Below are 19,373 nucleotides of genomic sequence, written 5' to 3'. Positions count from 1 at the left end.
CCATGCTGTTGAACCACTGCTGAACATCACAGGTGGTTGAACACGTACAGATCCTGACAAGCAGCGCCATCTATCTGAGATCCGGTACTGCAGCCTCATCCGGGGATTTTCAAGATGGCTGCGACCAGCTGGACGTGGAGCAGGTGAGTTTTAGTTTACGTGTACGTCGCTCATTGAACACTTCACACAAAGATAAGTCGTAACTTAATAGCCTTACACACTGGGCAGAGATGGGGCTTTTTTCCTGCAGTACTGGCGCATGGGGTTTTCGGTAAGAAGACATTTTGTACCAGTTGTAATTTTGCGAGGCCGGTAAAAAATTTATGGATGATGTGTTTCGTGGCTGTTAATGGCTTTTGTTAAAAATGTAACCCATTGACGTTACAGTTATAAACAGTCAGTGTAATTGAAATATTATACATATGTATAACATTTTAGGTTGCAAAAAGTACACCTTAATGTCATTTTGAAAATATGACATTACTAGTAGTCATGAATTTTCACTGGCTTTTCCTTTGTCCCAAAAGGCTTGCTTTCCTTTGCCTAACCTAATTTTAGAGAGAATGGTCAGCATGTTTTGCTATTATAGATAACAGTAAGGTATACTAGATGGTATGGGTAAAGGGATGGTGAGTGTACTAGCTACACCTTATGTAAACTGCCAAAAGGCACAGTTGATCATGAGGAATCATCAGAGAAAGACTCAGGTATTTTACCACAGGCATTTTACTACTGACTTCCAGCCATCAAAGATGATGGTAACGTTACATGCAAGATAACATTAACGTGTTACCCACTACTGTTATTTGTTTCGTAATGCTATATATCCTTTTCACTAATCACTTGTCCTTTTATATATCAACCCAAAATAAGGCTACCAGAGAGAAGACTGTTTTGTTGTATGATTCAGCAAAGTGGTTGTAAAGGACTTCATTTTACCAAGATCACTGTGGTCAACATTCATGATGATATTGTTTCAGAATGGGAAACATGCCCAGACCAAAGCTGCTGCTGCTGGTGGTACTTTGTGTTCTGGGAGCTGAGGCAGTGGACAGAAGCAACTTCAAGACATGTGACCAGAGCAGTTTCTGCAAGTAAGTGCCAAAATGTGTTCAAGGATATTTCATTATTTAAGGTATTGTCTAAGGGTGGCTGAGGAATTTTGGGATGTTTATCTTTAGATAGATTTGGCACATTTAATAGATGCATGTAACAGTGTATGTTTACGATGTGCATGATGCTGTCATCAGCTCCCAAGTGTTATATTTTTCAGACTGAAAACAAGTCATATCAAACTGTATCAAACAGTTTATGTGTTATTTATTATAGGCTATACAGACACATTGAAGCTGAAATGTTCAAAGTGGTTTCATTTTCACAGTTTGCAGTTACCTCTCCACCACCAAGTTACATTTCCGATTTATTAGTACTAAATTGTTTCAAATGTGAACTTAAAACATCCTGAAAACTTCCTTTCTTCTCCTACGAGTTAACACCAAATTAAGTCCTCATGAAAATAAATGAATTCAAAATATTACAATATTAATACAGCGTTCGAAATACCCGTCTGCAATCTGCAAATTGCATAAAGATTTTCAAGATTGCAGAAGAAAAATTAAACAATCTGCAAATTTGCAGAAGAAAATCAGACTCGGGATTCAATGGCTCTCAATTCAGGACATTATATAGACTTACTAGTAAGCAAACCAGCGGCGCTGTATAAAATAAACTGAAGCCCACAGCGCGAGATGGCAGCGTTTCGGTGCGTTCCGACCGCCTGGTGCTACTTGAGGTCAGTATTTTCGGGGGTTTCAACACTTTCCGTGATTAAACTTCGGGGACGAATCATGTGAGAAAATGTCAAATTCGTGCATTTCCTTCAACCCTAGCTCGCTAATCTCCGCGGTCACGATCTCGGGGTCGGCAAAAGTCGGGAAAACAATTCCCGGATGTTTCTCTAGCGTAAACAAGTATGTCGCAAGCTGCGATTTCTTCAGAGCTCGAACTCGGGGCATGGGCGCGATGACAGAAGGAACGAAACGGTGGCCACTTCATTAGCCCGTGGTCCTTGAAGCCCAGATGGCAGCGATGAAGTTGCGAACTACTCGGATAGATATTGAGCACCGCCTCGTGTGGAAAAGGCGGAACATTTCTCCTGTGCCGACACAGTGGGGAGGGGGCACCCACGTGAAAAACTAACATCGCCGGGCCGTCTCTGGTGTCTCCCCGAATGTCCGAAGTCGGAGTCCGTTGTTTGAAACCGATAGTAATGTTTCAGATTTATACAAAAACTACACAGAGGCCAAGGTTTGCGTAAAGGCGTTTTATTTTGAATTTAACATTTTTTTGTCGTTTTTTGTCATGTTTTCTGTGGGCCGTGGCTGTGTCACAGGTCGTGCGATCTTATTTATTATTAATCATAATACGCATCAGAACACGTATTTCTCGCAAGGATAAATACCCTTGTCCTCCTTATCAGGCAGGCTGTTGAATTTGTTGTTAAACTTACTCTTAATTTTGATACACTTACTGAAATGATCAAACGAATATTTGATTTGATTGATATTGAAGAAATATACTTTTGCTGTTGCAATTTTCGCTATTTGATATTTTTCACATACATGCATGGTATTGCTCTTAAAAACTTTGTAATGATAATCAAAGATAGAGTGAGAGAATAAAGAATTACAGCAATGTTGCAAAGCTATAGATATAATGTAAGTAAGTAGGCATTATTAAGTTGAGAAGGTTGTAGTATGGAGGCATGTGTATTTGCAGAAAATATTTTCAAATTGCAGAAAAAAATTTGGACATTCTGCAATATTGCAGAACACTGAAAAAAAAGTATTTCTACCACTGTTAATATAACTTTTTTTTTCAACGATTTCTGTTTAAAGGCGGCATAGAAATCTTCAGCCAGGCATGTCCCCGTACCGCGCCCTGATGGACACTGTGCAGATGACGCCCGAGGGTCTGAGCATGAAGGTGCTGAACACCATGAACAAAGTTGAACTGCAGCTCCACCTGGCAGCTGTCAACGTCAACACAGCCAGGCTCACCATCGACGAGATCAACCCCATCAGGGAGAGGTTCAGGCCAACAGATGCCCTCAGCAAGGAACCAACCATTGCAGAGTATGTCTGCCTTTCTGTACAATGGGGTAGAATCTTCCTAATCTTTTGAGCTTGAACAGGAAGCACAGTTCAGAAGTGGTAGAACTAGTCATTAGTCAGATATTGCAGACAGTCCAGGTCATGGAGTCCATGGAAGAAGATACTAATTAATAGAGATGTTTTGTTTTGGTTTGTTTGTGCTTTCGCAGTTTTTTTGGGGGGAAAGTTTCTTCAGAGAAACTCTAATAAGTGATGCTGGGTGCTGAAAATGTCTCCCTGTAGATGATACAGTATTAACCGTTCTCCTGTTCATGTACAGGGCCAGTATACTAGCCCAGGACGACAACAGCGTCACCCTGGGGTTCCTGCAAAACAAGGCCGTGGTGACCTCTGACCCCTTCAGGATTGACTTCCTGGTCGACGATGAGCTGGCCATCAGTGTCAACTCTCGTGGGCTGATGAAGTTCGAGCAGTACAGGAAACGCAAAAAGTAAGTCTTTTCAACAACTTGACTTGACTTGCACACATGTATAGTAATTCTCAGAAAAATTCCATTTTACAAATAATAAGTGTCTATTTGAATGTATGTGCTTCCAACTTATTTCTTTCTTGCTTCCATAGCAATGATGAGCCAGCAGAGGGACAGGAAAATGAAGAAAACCAAGAAGGTGAAAAGCAGGTCAGTGAGCAGGTCTTTGTCAGCGATTGACATTCTTTAGTTAGTAAACAGTTGTTGGAAACTCTCCCAGTTGTATGTGAAGGATGTTCACTTTCTATGTTGTGTTGCTTGCTTGCAATTTTCATTCTTTTTGTATATTTTATTTAGCTATGTCTGATGTTATCAGTTTTCATAACCTAAGATATTACAGTAAACACTGTGAAGGATGTTTGACAGGTTTTATGAAAAGACAGGTTGTTGCTCAAAGCATTCTTCAAACTAGACCTGAGCTCAAGAACACTTTGAAGAGTGATGATGGTGATGATGTTTATGTTAACTGTGTATTGTACGGTATTAGGAGGGAGAAGGTGAGGAAGAGAAGCCTGTGGAGGAGGAAGATGAACCAGGGATGTGGGAGGAGACATTCAAGTCTCACCACGACTCCAAACCTTATGGTGAGTCTTGTCATTGGGTTTGTCCATGTACATTTTTGTAGCTCAACTGGTAGCAGCCCTACAGTTGAGCTCCTGGTTCCAATTACAAATGTAGTTGGTAACAGTCCTGTTACTAACTGGGAAACACTGGTGTAATCCTGGGTGGGGCATGTCAGTTGGGGCTGCAGCTGTCTTTCAGAAGGGACTTAAAGTGGGGGTCCTATTTTCGAGGTGTCTCATAAAAGGGCAAGTGCTAGTCACCCCTCCCTGTAAAAATATACCCTTCTACTAGAGCAGCCAGAAAACTTGCTACCCTATGTGCCACTAGGCACTACAAGGGTCTGAACCAAGAAACAAATTACCAAAATAATGATCATCAAAAAATCTTTTGCCATAGGGAGATGATGTTGGAAGGAACAGAAGTCTTTCACACAGTAGAACCTATGCAGCATCGACAGACTGTTCAGTATAGGCACTGTTACTCTTGATTACCATCAGTTGCAGCTGGTACAATGTCACTGTGTGATCATTTCCTTACAGGTCCCAGTTCTATAGGTCTTGACTTCTCCTTTCCTGGTGTGGAGCATGTGTACGGTATCCCGGAACACGCTGACAGCTTCGCTCTCAAGACCACCACGTATGTAAAAAAACACTGTTCTTCTGATGCTTATACAACATTGGTAATTCCCTAGACGCAATTATCATCTTCATGACATGGCACTCTTTGCATAGAAAAGTACAAGATAGTCCACTGTTATATTATGGTTTTTCTTTTTCAAATAAAATGTTCATATGCATATGTATGCATTAATTATCGTACTCTGTCTTATCATGATATTACCACACAGTACTACCTTTCAGTAGCATCCATTGCCAGCATTCTTCACAACCCTGACTTTCGAAAACTGATTGTTGTCATTAGATCCATAATCCATGACATTAACAGCACTGTGACTCTGCAACCCCAGGTCTGGAGAGCCCTACCGTCTGTACAACCTGGATGTGTTCGAGTACGAGCTCCACAACCCCATGGCTCTGTACGGCTCCATACCAGTCATGATCGCACACAAGTAAGACATGATCTATTGAACTAAGAGAAATTAGTCTGATACTGATGATGAAGGATAGAAGCTTAAGAAGCCTGATCTGTAACATGTTTTTTTTTGTCTTCTTCTCATTTGGTTATAGATGAGTTCCTGTGTGTTACAGATGATACATGTATGGTTGGCTACTTACTCTCAAACAAAGACAATAGCAGCAGTTACCTAAAGCATATAACAAAATGTTTTACATGTCAGTGGTAAACATCGCATTTAATTGTTGTGACAATACTATGTAACAACTGCATGATTTGTGATGTGACCTATGCTTAGAGCAAACCATGTCCATTTAGTCTTTAGTACATTTGTACAGCATACTTTCTGTTACCATATTGCAGTGCTCAAAGAACTGTAGGGCTGTTCTGGATGAATGCTGCTGAGACCTGGATCGACATTAGTTCAAACACAGCTGGGAAGGTAGGGAACATTTTTGGTCAAGTTTGACAGAAGACAGCGATGTTGTACTTTGTGGTTGTAAGTTGTAACGGTGGACATACATGTATTTCTTTTGTATCTTGGGTTCTCTTCAGAAGGAAGACATCAACAAACTGTCTAACCATTTTCTTTACCTTCACTATGAATTTGTTGCTGTCAGTGTCAATGTTTTTCCTTCCAAAAATAGGCTACTCTCTGTTCTGTTTGTAGTTTTGGAAAATACCCTCTTTCACAACCTGATAAGATGAGGATCAAGACAGATTTCAATTGGAATCTTATCAGTAGATGGAAATGCTTGCTATGTTTAGTCCTTGTTGAAATGATGTACAGTAAATGATTCTAACTTATCTGTTTCTTTTACTTTGGTGTTTGTGTTGGTTCTCTACGTATACTGGGCACATAGTGGATCTCCGCTAAGGTTCGTCCGGTGGGATATATTTTCATGTTCCATTTTATTACCCTCCCACCAAGCAGGCATAGCAACAAATCGGGTGGCATGCATGTGATACAGAATGGCACTTGCAAGTCATTATTTTTTTTACCGTTTCCCTAGCCTGGTATCCATCCTATTCTAGTTCCTATGATGGCTTCTCTGTAGAATAGTTTCGTACCTGTTAATAGATAAACGATTGGCATTTATTAATAGATATGCCTTAGAATATATGCGAGAGCTCTGATTGGCTCTGAGTAGCACGGTTCTCTGTAATAGCATGGTAATGGGGCTCAAACAGGCATTTGGAAGCTTGATCCCAGTTATGCTACTTGTAAGAAATATTCAGAGCCAGTGAGAGTTCTCGCTTGTATTTGATGCAAATATTTGAATGTCAGTCATTCCTCTATCAACCGGTGCCTGACTATTTTACAGGGAGCTAGTCAAGAATAGAATGGATACAGGGCTACAATTTCCCTGCATGGTTATATCATTTGCCAAAAAAAGTTGTTTAAGGAAACTGCTTTTTCTGTTTTTGTCAGTTTTGCCCATTTTAAGGTAACAGTGAGGATAGAGAAAAGTGACTAGGCTGCACATTTTGGTCCCTCTTGCTTCTTGACACTCTTCTACATGTATGTAAAGAATCTTTTTCGTAGGCAGGGTATCATCTAGGAACTTGAAGTACCAAATTTTGGATTCCATCTCAATATGTTTTTGCCATATCCAATATCCAGGTAGCACAGTCTGACTTATTCCCTAAGGGTATCTTTTTGATTGGCAGATATATGAAACTGTACTTGGTTTGGCTATCAAAATTAGTTCTATTGAAATAGCAGTGACACAAAATTATCTTTAGGGAAAATGAAAGATATCTGATTGACATCTCTTACAAATTTGGAAAAAGGAAAATAGTTTAAAGTAATAGAAAACGTAATGTGTATCATCTCACCTCTTTCTGGATAATACCCTGCTGTAGATCCTTTATGCATGGGAGGGAGGTGTGTGACGCTGTTGATATGCATCACCTGTTGTTTGGATCAGCTTGGACATTTTGTTTGCAGTGTGCTCTGTATGAAACTTGGGTCCTTCTATTGCATGGCTTATTTGTAAACAATTGAACTTGTCAGAAAAAAAAATTGATCTTTATTTTGGAAAGATGTAGTAAAATGAAATATTGTAGATCCCACAAATAGTTTTGACAAGAAGGGATATAGATGAGTCACTACTGTTAAAAACTGTGATAGTGAAAAAACAGTTTTAATCTATCAAAACTATTTTTCGCTATCACTGCTTTTTAAGGTAGTCCATCTTGAAGCAAACTTCAGTGTCACTTAAATGATTTTTGGTGTTGTTTAACATAAAGGCTACGAATGGCAAGATATCTTCAAAGCTCCTATCAGCTTTATCTTTCTCTCTGTCTCACAATCTTGCGACAATTTGTCTTTTTCCCTCTCTGTAGACTGTGTTTGGGAAGATGTTGGACTATGTGAAGGGCGGGAGTGAGATGCCGCAGACCGACACCCACTGGATATCAGAGAGCGGAGTGATTGACGTGTTCTTCATGCTGGGGCCGAGGCCTGCAGAAGTCTTCTCACAGTACACAGACCTGACTGGCAAACCAGCCATGCCTCCTGTACGTTACTCATGTTTCTATCGTCTCTCTCCAATTTTTCGAATTGCATCAGATTTTGGGCATATAATGTTAATGTTGAAGTATTGTATCTCACCAAAAACAAGAACTTAAATGCATTGTGGGGTTGTTATATCGAAACGGTATTCAAAGTATTGTTTAAAGCTTCCAGACTGTATATTTTACTTTAGAAGCTGTGTATTGGTAGTTTGTTTGTTGCTCAATGAAATCAAATACACTATATCTCCTATGCAACTGTTATAGCATTGTCCGTCCTTTTGCAGCTGTTTGCCATTGCATACCATCAGAGTAGGTGGAACTACAATGATGAAGAAGACGTCAAGAAGTAAGTTGTCATTTTTATTGTTTAGTCTCAAGAGTATCGGAAATATTTACAGATTTGATAGTATGGCACATTATTAGTTTGGTACAAAATCATGAGTGAAAGTTTACAGTTGTGTGTGTGCATGAATGTTCTCATGATATTTATTTCAACATTATGTTTTAAATAGGTTATTTATGACATTGTACATGATAAACTGTCAACATCTCTATCATTGTTCCCTTACAGTGTTGATGCAGGGTTTGATGACAATGACATTCCATATGATGTCCTCTGGCTAGACATTGAGCACACTGATGGCAAAAGGTGAGTTACAATTAAACCTTCAGCTGACTTCAACAAAAAACTATTGGCATATGGCAGTTGCAGCTTATGATACTCATTGCTATTTCTCAAGTATTTTGTGTAAACACCCAAGAAACTTACCATATAGTACATTCTCCTTACCCCTCAGGTACATGACCTGGGACAAGCACAAGTTCCCCCACCCTGTCGACATGCAGGACAAGGTCGCAGCAAAGGGCAGGAAGGTGAGTCAACATTACCCTTTGCAATCTCTGCTCTTTGAGATAAAACGGTAGTGGTCCTTGTCATTCTAAACAATGAGAATGCTGAAGGTGCTTTACAGTGTCCATGATGTATTGGCTGCATCTCTCATCATTCTCCTTTTATCCTTAAATAGACAACTGATTTTATGATACATGTAGCCCCCTTTGGTTGATTTTATTACAAGTTTCTTTTCCCCTGCGCATACCAGATGGTCGTGATCGTGGACCCACACATCAAGAGAGATGACAACTACCACATCCACAAGGATGCAAAGGACCATGGGTACTACGTCAAGAGCAAAGATGGAGGGGACTTTGAGGGCTGGTGTTGGCCAGGTATTTGTGCCCATTGAACTCTGAACTACTAAGTCTAATAAACATACAATATCAAAAGTGCATTTATCTTTCCTGCGTGAGCACCACAGATGCCTTGTGCAAAAAGCTTTAATTTTATGATTTCATGTAATAAGTGCCTTGAATCTGAAGTTCATAATGTTTAGTAGACAGCTTTTTGACTCCCTTTGTTTGATTTCCAGGCTCCTCCAGCTACCTTGACTTTATCAACCCTACTGTCCGGAGCTGGTGGGCCAGCAGGTTTGAACTGGGCACATTTGAGGTGAGGAAACTCTGAAAGTGGCCATACATACAGGGTTCACATTTATCTTTTTACTATATATGGCAGGTTTCTACGGGGAAGTTAAATTGCCATTCCCAGAGAAAAACGTTATCTTTGTCTGTGCTATTTTTGATTTAATAGTATTCATGCCAAAACCAAATTTCTGTGGCTAGTAGTTTATGAGGATTCGACATCTTTCTATTACATCACAGCAGGTCTGTTGGGGAAAGTACCTTCGTTTTCCTAGTTAAACTAGTATTTCCAGCAAAAAACAGGGAAGACACTCAAATTGTTCCTGTCCTATGTTGAGGTTAGATAGTACTATTGAAAATGTTGACAAACCAGAATTTTACGTAAAAGGGTAGATACAGTATATCTATGGATAGACATAGATATACTGACATAGGTATACTCATCAACAGAGTCAGACAGCGACAACTGGGCTTTATTGGGCACGCCCTCAGGCTGCCCACAGAGGAGCCACTCAGGACATACGCCCTCTACGTCCCGACACATGGCAGAAGGCGACCAGGACGTCAGAAAACGAACTACTTGACCTACATCCAGAACCTGCTTGGGGATGCTGAAGGTGACCTGAGCCCAGAGGCCATCACTGAAATGGCTACTGACCGGCAGACGTGGAGAAGGCGTGTGATCGGCCGCTGCGCGACCGACCGATGATGATGGATAGAAGTTTTATGGATTTATTTATTCATCATTTGTTTATCTATTCAACATCTTTATATTCACTACATCAGGGTTCTACCAAGAACTTGTTCATCTGGAACGATATGAACGAGCCGTCGGTGTTCAATGGTCCCGAGGTCACCATGCACAAGGACGCCGTGCACTATGGCGGCTGGGAACACAGGGATGTCCACAACATCTTCGGCATGTACCTGGTAAGACTCGTTCTTGCGTAATGTTGAAGTACTGTAAGTTCGTTATCTTTTACAGGGACTGAATTTTGCAATAGGAGGAGAAAGGAGGCTTTCACAGTGTTTTAGATAATGGATATACATTGTATTCGGCATCATGATTTCATAGTGGACAGGTCACTGCAAAATAAAGCTAGTGTATATTATATTAAGATTTACAGTGAGTTTTGTCTTCTGTTAGTATCAACCATCAGAGATTTGTTGATTTGTTCTTGCTTGTATTGCCGTGCATACCTAATAGAGCAGTATGATTCAAAATTGCAAAGATAATACTCTAATCTTGATGCTTTTTCCCAGCCCAAGTCAACCTACCTTGGCTTGATGCAAAGGTCAAATAACAAGGAGAGGCCTTTTGTCCTGTCAAGAGCCTTCTTTTCTGGGTACCAGCGTTATGGTAAGATTATCTATATCTAATTTGTAATCTGCAATGTATAGTTTGCCATTACATAATGAATTTCAATATTATTAAGAAGAAAGACATGGATGCAGTTTGTAAAGAGCAGGCTGGGATAATCAGATTAATGTGCAAAGCTGCTCAACTCCGGTGGTCAATGTTTGGAAATGTTCTCAGAATGGCACGGAACACATGTGCACAAAAGGAGTATTGGGCTCTAACAGACTCCAAGCCCGTAAACATGATAAAGACAGGCCTCAAGCACAGCAAATGAAACTCGAGAGCTAAGGGAGTTTGCTAGGTGCAAGACGCAGTGGAACAAATTGAAGACTGATTCCAACCTCAGGACGTTTCCACGGTTGTAGATACAGAACCAGTAGATGGTAATGAATATGACATTTGTACCTCAATGTTTTCCCAGGTGCTGTGTGGACAGGTGATAATACGGCTGAGTGGGGCCACCTGCAGATCAGCATCCCCATGCTGCTGTCTCTCAGCGTCGCAGGACAGTCGTTTGTGGGAGGTCAGTACATGATGTACAGTTCTGCATGTCCATGTGCACAAAGTGTTTAAGCGACTTGTTGTGTCACTCTATAGCATTGCAGTATAGTGTGATGTAGTAAGTAAGTGATATTGTGATATAATGAGTGAGTGGATCACCCTAACATTTTTAAACAGAATTTTACAGTCGAACCTGTACAAGTGACCGCCTCTATGTAAGTACCACCTGGCCAATGAGACCACTATTTGGTTCTCCCTTTGATAATTTTTTTCCATTGGCATTAAGAATCCTGTCTATAGTAGCTACCTGTCTGTCCTAAAAGTGGTTTTCTTGGTCTGTATTTTATAAAAGATAATAGTAATCTCTCTCTGTCTACAGCTGATGTGGGAGGGTTCTTCAAGAATCCAGACTCGGAGCTGTTGCTGAGATGGTATCAGGTAGGAACATGTTATTCATATTTCATGAAATACCATTACCAGTATAGTATAGTATAAGTACAACATTTCATCAGTTGAAAATTAACCTGTCCTTCTGACAATGATTCTTGAGTCGAGGCTCCTTGTTCAGATCTTAAAGATTTGCCTTGATTATGGTTTGTGTCTTGCAGTCCTGTATTTTAGTACACATTCTAATACTAAAAAAGTGTCATGCTTCGTCCTGATGTTCGACCGCTTTGTTACTAAAAATGGCAAAGCAGACACAGTTTGAATTTCTGTGGTCTGAAAAGTACAACTTAAGTCATGCTAACAGTTGGTCCATGTTGATGTGTGTTGCCAGGCTGCTGCATACCAGCCGTTCTTCCGTGCCCACGCCCATCTGGACACCCGTCGCCGCGAGCCCTGGCTGTTCGACAAGGAGACCATGAATGGGATACGGGAGGCCATCCGTGCTCGCTACGCACTGCTGCCGTACTGGTACACCCTGTTTTACCAGGCAGCAACCCAAGGCATGCCGGTCATGAGGTTAATAATGTTTTTTATTGCTCAGAAATTACCTGTGCAATGGCAGCCTTTCTAGTGCTGAGGTTAAACACTGCAGGATAATTTGTCCCTATCTTGATGCAAGACAATATTTATGTCTGTCGTTTTTGCACCATCTTAGTCCTATCAGACAGTCTTGGTAGGTTAAACTGGCCCTTTCAGAGATTATCATCATCATCATCTAATATACTTTTTACAAAGTTTGACCTCCAATACAACTTGTAATACATACTATCCATGTTTCTGTTTTATTAACGATTTAGAAATTTTTGGTTTTTCTTTATCACAGTCATCTATTGTCAACTATGCCTTAGCTATTTGCTCACAAAGAACTTTTTCCTAAACTCCAGACCCCTGTGGGTGGAGTTTCCTCAGGACACCAGCACTTTTGCAACAGAGGATGAGTACATGATAGGTAATGTTACCATACCAACTCTCTATACTGTACTATAACATACATGGAGTAAACATCTGCAAGGAGCAACATTGAATGTACTTTCATGTTGCATGTCAAACTGCATCTATTACTGAAAGGCTCTGATTTAGATTGGTAAGAAGTTCCATCAGGTGGGGAGAAGTGGTTTTCTTCCATATGGTATTTTTGTGTAGATGTACAGAGTGTAGTTTTCTAGCCCCGCTGCACAAAGTGTGAGTGACTATGTGATTGGACTCCAGAGCCTTATGAGATGAGATACCTTCATGATGAGAACACAGACAGTCATCTTTGGCAATGAATGACTACCAAGAGTATTTTTTAGCCAGATGTAATACATGTAAACACAAAAGCATCCGATCATTCATTTACAGGTTTATCAATGTTTATAGACTGTAAAATAGGCCTGTTGCTTTTGGACTGTTTTCACGTTTTCAACTGTTGTCTGTCCTGATGTAGGTAATGCTCTGCTGGCTCACCCTGTGACTGATGCTGGGGCCACTGGAGTGCAGGTCCATCTTCCAGGGGAGGGGGAGGTAATCTACATTAGCATATATAAGCCAGGTTATAGATATATCCACCACTTTAAAAAACTTTAGAATTTGTTTAATGGATCTCTATTGCATTAAGCCCCAAGTATACACAGTTAAGTGCATTATACTAGGGGATGTTTGAATGTTTTTCAGGGTGGTGGATATATGTGACCTGATGGTATTATGTTTGTAGATGTCACTTTTTCCATAACTGATGTATGTTAGTCAAACTATGCAGTTAACTTGAGGAATGGATTTTTTTCCGCTATACATATAACATATAAGAAAGCTATCTGAGAAGGGATGAATGAAAGACTGTCATTGTGCACGAAATGTGTTTACTTGTGGTATTGAGCAGGAGCTGACTTTCACATTCATACACTGTTTTAGGTGTGGTATGATGTTGACACCCATAAGAAGTACAATGGTGGGGCAACTGAGTATGTTCCTGTCACCCTCACAAAGGTAAGAATCTTGCCTTTTCGTTGGCCTCACCTTTGAAATCATTGATATCCCTTGACTGAATATTACAAGCTTCCTTGTCATGCCGATACTGCATACCGGTAGTCATGCAAAGCGTAAGTTACATTAAGGTTAATGTACTTTTCTGTGCTACTTATGTCTTTTGCAGATCCCAGTGTTCCAGAGAGGAGGAACTATTGTCCCCAGGAAGGAACGCATCCGACGGGCTTCGTCTCTCACCAACCGAGATCCTTACACCTTCACTATAGCGCTGGACAAGCAGGTAACCTGTCACTTGTATTTCTGTCTGTTCTGGGTCAAAATGTCTGGAAATGCCAGTCTATGCAATTTACTATGCTGGCATTTGTGTCTTGTTTGTTGATCCTCGTGATCACTCTTGTAGATAGGAGTGGCTCGGCCCAAACAAAAGCATTTGCAGATTTGAGCTTTTTCAAATTAAAGCTTTTGTATGTTATGTGGTTGGGCCCGGGTTAGCAATCCAAAGTCATGATCATAAATCCTCAAATCTTGGTAAAGAAAAGCAACGAAACCTGCTGCACTATTTGCCTCTAGGCACAAAAAGGGGACATTTACATGTACTTTTATTAACCTTTTATGATGTTCTGCCTGGTGTCTTCCTCTACAGGGAAGAGCAACTGGTGAAATATTTGTGGATGACGGCCACAGCTTCAAGTACCGGGACAACAACAGGTTCCTGCACAAGAACTATCTTTTTGAAAACAACAAACTTATATCAAGGTGAGACATCCATTGAAAATTCAAGCCATATGGGAAATCAAGACAATTGCTATATATTTTCTGGTGCTTTCTTGCTTTCTCATTTGTATTTTTCCACAAATAGTTTGTAGCATATTTATGATGTGACCTCTTCCAATGCAGGACTTTGGACATGAATGGCGAGTTTGAGACCAAGTCCTGGGTAGAAAGGATCGTTATTATAGGCCTGCCAAAGGCTCCAACTACAATCACTATAGATGGGATCAGAGACATCAGTAAGTGGGCTAAATTTTCTATCTTTAGTTAATGGCTGTGCTAATATCTGTAAGAGGAAGCTAGAAAACCTTTACTATAACAAGGCTTACAACTGCGGTCAAGATGACCAACATGTATTTCACTGAGGATCATTATTTTAAAATTTTTTCCTATGATAAAAGTGTAATCCTTTGGATATCCTGAAATATTGGTTGTTGAACTATCCCAAAGTGATTGATTCATACATATTTTACACAGACCAAACTGGATACATTAGCCTAGATGTGATCCCACTTAGTTTACCAGGGCTCCCATACTTGCTCCCTCACAAAATAATTTGGGGGGTAGCAAGTTTGGTAACCTGATGAAATCACACTTTATAGTGGCCCGCCCAACATCCACCTGTGGGGAGGGGCAGTTACAGCCTGGGACAGTGGAGTTTGCTGCAAGTACGGGAGCCCCAGTAAACTGAATAGGACACCCAGGCTAGGATACATAACACAACATGTAACATACATCTGGTTTCCTCTGTGCAGTGATAGACAAGAAGAACCTGGAGTTCCGCTACACTCCAGACACGCAGACTCTGGTCATCAGGAAACCAGCCGTCAACGTGGCCCAGAACTGGAGCATTACCCTGCAATAACCTGCCATGCTGCTACATGTACATGGGTGAGACACTGCAGGGGGGGGAGGGTGCTTTGACCTTATGTATGTGGCAATAGATGATGGCAAGTCCATAGAGAGAGCCCAGTTCTTGTCAGGCTAGTGGTAATTTGGAATGAAAGATACCTTGTGTATTGGAACAACGGACTTCTCAACTTGACATGTGATGTAGCATTTAAACTTGCTTGTCGGTCCTAGTTCGGTCAATGGTTAGATTACTATATACACCTGCTGCCTGGAAGAGATTTGTAGCGTAACTTAATTATACCCAAATGTTGATTCTATCATGAAAAGTCTGAAACAGCAAAATATCAGGCCTTGTCCTGTAAGTTTCCATATTCAAGGCTACTCCTACCATGAGTATACATAGCAAACTTGAATGTATTGACAGAGGTGTTGTATACGTTGTTACTGTCCAATGATGTTGGGTTTTAAGGATTATTCATTCCAGAGCAAGTCTGTGCCAAGTTATCTGCATTCAAATGTCAGTATTCAGCTGAAGTGATAAGCGTAAGCACGTCAACTGATGATGATGATTCAGCTGAACAAAGTCTTTTTATTGGATTGCAAACCTCATTTTTCAGTTAGTTAAATTTTTGCCATACATGTATGATGAAGGACCATCACACCAGCTATGAGACAGTGTTTTTTGTGTACTTTGTAAGGAATTGCTATCAAAGACTTTTTCGTTGATGTCTCAGGCATTTTAGAGAAAGTCAGCATGAACATATCTTAGTAAACTTAGCAAAAAAATTAGTTAAAACTTCTTGGCACACAATGACATTGTAACTAGCTGATTATATGCACAATTTGAAAAGCGTTCATATAATGAAAAGATTACAAATTGTCTTTGGAAAATAACTGCAATAGATGTATTAATTTTGCACATTCTTGACAAATCAATTTATTAGTATAATCAATGAATTATGTCATGAAGATATAATGTTAGCTTATCAATTGGTGTACAAAGTCGTATATTGTTATTACCGGTGAGTGGTTTTGAAAATAGGTAGGAAAAAAGATAGCACTTACGTTTGTGTCTCTCAGTCTTCATTCATCAGGATCTGCCTTACTCTGCATTCACAGATAGGGAGGGATATAACGTTGGGTAACATAAATTCGTGGGGTACTTAAATTCGGGATTTTTCGAAAACGGAGTATTTAGGGATATGTGCTAGATGCAACATCAGTAATACCGCTAGAAATGCAAACTTGACAGACTAACGTATTCAGAACACTGTCTGAAAACTTCGATAAGCATGCATTAGAAGGCGACGAGGACAAAAACTCTCCGTCCCTTATTGGAACAGTCTGAGGGCTTCGTGGGAGACTCACACTACATCGTTGTCGGCTGGTTTATAAGACAAATGTCACATCCGCTTCCTGCTAAACACAATCATTTACAAGACAACTTATTTTCTTAAAATTGCTGACCTGCAATTGGACTCTAAGTGTGATCAATTATCAAAACCCCTCTTTGTTGCTACAACCTACGGCACGTGTATTTTCCCGCCGCCATATCATTACCCAGAATCCTGTTGTCAAGCAGACGACAAATGTTTGTTAGGAACACCTTTTTGTCTAAATGTTGCGTGTGATTGTGGACTGAGGACGATATTTTCCTCAAAGTTTGCTCCTAACACAACAAGGAATACATGGACATAGTAGTATTATCAATGCTACGGCATCCGGCTAACTTGCCATGAATAATGTACACGTTGCCATGACGGTGGATGTCGACTTTGACGTTCTATAGCTACTGACTCAACACACGGGTTGTTCCCGGAACTGGCCTGATGTGTGCGGTACGGCCGTTTTTTCGTGTATTTTTTTACTTGGACACGTCTATATCCATATCACTCTCCTCAAGCCAAGGATGGAACGAATAGCTGCTGTATAAAATGTAATTAGCGGTAAGTTATTCAAGACGAATCTTCTCTCCCGAATTAATGTGCCCCCCTGTCCGACAGCACCACCATTGTGCGTGCGGCGGAGGGTAGTTTCAAGTTGAAATATTATGGTGTCAGCACGACTAGAGACAAAATCTACCATATATATGATTAGTGCAAAGATAGTACATGATACTGACAGAATAATAGAAAAAAAGGATGGTTTATTGTTCTGCTAGATTGATTTCAGTCAACCATTATCGGAAAAATCCCGAATTTATGTTACCCAACGTTATATAAGGAGGGAATGATGTATAGTGTTAGGACAGGTCCTCTTTCCTCAAAGTTAAGTTTTTTTTCACTTAGATATGAAAGCACAAAACTCTGAATAGATAACAAAACAGTATAATGTATGTATCATTTGTCATGGTATATCAACCAGAATGTAGCATTTCTCTATTCATTTGTGGCTTCCATGCAGCAATTCTCAATGCGCAAAGCATGCAGTATCTCTGAAACGATTAAAGCTAGACTTGGATAGATAATTGTCAACCTTTTTCCAATCAGCTTGTTATTAATGATGTACCACTTATTTCACAGGATAGGGTGATAGTAAAGCTTTCCTACTTTGCCTCTTGTACAACATACATTGCATTTTGTCTTATACACAACGCTGTCAATACAGTGAAGTACTGTGCTTACAGATGTACCCAATATTAGTACATTGCTTTTTTGTGCAAGCAAAAAAGGTTGAACTGGCAGTCTTTCTGTGTTCATATCATTTTGTCCTTCTCTACTTTGACCTTTGTTATCAGCAATGGTGTGTCACTCCTCTCTTGCATATAAAAGGCAAATACATTTATCTCTGTTGTCGATAGTTGGAATTCCTTTGTCGCACTGAGTCTTTATTGCATTGTAGCGGCTAGAAAGATCATTAAGAAATGCATCTTTTCTATAGGACAATAGGAAACATTTAGTAGGTGGTACATTGTGATTTAGTGGAATAAAAGTGACAGATTTCTGTCCCACTAGAGTGGTGCTAGTTATACATCATATCAGCAGTTGATAGAACCAGTAACTGGTATGTTTGCCCTGATGGTAAAAAGTAACAAAAAGACCCTCAGCACATTGCATGCTTCCCACAACTAACAAAGAACAAACTAACACACCATTTGCAAAGGTGTAGCTAAAGAGGTGTTTCTTTCACTGTGTAGAGAACCTAAACACACATATTTTATCAATTCAAATTACAGGGCAACTGGACATGTGTTTTTTACAACTGGGTCAAATGTTCGATATGAAAAACAGTCCAGTGCCCTTTTGTTTGTTGAGTAAACAAACTGGACAATAACTATTGCTTACTGACGTACAGTAAGTCACAACGTCAACATGTAGTTGAAGAGCCACATGTTTGCAAACATGTTTGAGTTCAAATCTTTAACACCAACCTAGCACAGTGTCTTATGGTAATGGTGTGGTGCGTATTTGGCAATGGGACTAACGTTACATGTATAATTCGTGTTTATATCAAACTAAGCTTTATAAGATCAGTTTCTTATTGTCTGCATACACTGCAGATCATGGCTCTGCTTTTCTTAGTGATTGCTATAATGAGGAGATACTGTGGACATAGTCCAATGTAACCAAGCTTGTACATTGGCTCATTTAGGAATGTCCAAGAAAGCTGATTCAAAAGGATAGTGTTTTTGTAGCTTTGAGGCATATATTTGGACATCTGTTCTGGATGTTATCCAGGCTAAAAGTTGGCAATCTTCATATAGAGAGTGACGGATCAAGTGTAAAGCAGAAGTTCTTTGTTCAGCAGCGTACGAAGCTGGTTTCACTAAAGATTGGAGTCAGTGTTATTTGAAGCATGCATCAGTTCCTGTTCATTAGTTCTGTTTAGAGCTTTTGTGACTAGAGAAGTCAAAACATAGTTCTGCATCAGTAAAAGACATGGTATGCAAGTACAAAGGTTTACTTTACTCAGTTTCCACAATGACACTACTGTTAACAAATATCTTAGCACTGGCAAAGCACAATCAGTGACGGCGTGCCCTAAGTCAGAAAGTCTTTTCAAGGCCATGACTGGGTTGTTTTACTAGCCCCACAGCTTCTCTTGAGTTTGATAGTTCTGTCAACAAGGGAGGGAACATTCTCTTCTGTAGATCATAAATGCACTTGACTTTAAGTTCATTTTGAGGACACTGTTGATGTTGAGTTTAATTATGAGTTTGTTTTGGAGCTCTTAATGAATGCCTCTACTTGTAATGCTA

At 40.1% G+C, this 19,373-nt stretch overlaps 1 protein-coding gene across 2 annotated transcripts; it reads left to right on the top strand.

Annotated features, from left to right (window-relative positions):
• The first annotated feature begins 51 nt into the window (after positions 1-51).
• Positions 52-17,981, top strand: LOC136433689 (neutral alpha-glucosidase AB-like). 2 transcript variants are annotated; one of them, XM_066426126.1, is made up of 27 exons: positions 52-143; positions 981-1,094; positions 2,898-3,134; positions 3,433-3,603; positions 3,735-3,792; positions 4,130-4,226; positions 4,746-4,842; positions 5,174-5,275; positions 5,644-5,722; positions 7,630-7,803; positions 8,085-8,146; positions 8,372-8,449; positions 8,598-8,673; positions 8,901-9,027; positions 9,228-9,307; positions 10,066-10,209; positions 10,543-10,639; positions 11,061-11,162; positions 11,520-11,578; positions 11,919-12,103; positions 12,472-12,536; positions 13,014-13,090; positions 13,478-13,552; positions 13,719-13,832; positions 14,196-14,308; positions 14,450-14,562; positions 15,079-17,981. In XM_066426126.1, the coding sequence occupies exons 1-27, from the start codon at positions 115-117 to the stop codon at positions 15,186-15,188; spliced, it is 2,835 nt and encodes a 944-aa protein (XP_066282223.1). In that variant the 5' UTR covers positions 52-114; the 3' UTR covers positions 15,189-17,981. The 2 variants fall into 2 exon arrangements, with proteins under 2 accessions (XP_066282223.1, XP_066282222.1); XM_066426125.1 differs by lacking the exon at positions 52-143 and adding an exon at positions 216-271.
• The last annotated feature ends 1,392 nt before the right edge of the window (positions 17,982-19,373 follow it).

This window comes from Branchiostoma lanceolatum, chromosome 4 (genome assembly GCF_035083965.1).
Source record: "Branchiostoma lanceolatum isolate klBraLanc5 chromosome 4, klBraLanc5.hap2, whole genome shotgun sequence".
NCBI classification, from domain to species: domain Eukaryota; kingdom Metazoa; phylum Chordata; class Leptocardii; order Amphioxiformes; family Branchiostomatidae; genus Branchiostoma; species Branchiostoma lanceolatum.
This window is presented reverse-complemented; position numbering and strand designations above follow the sequence as displayed.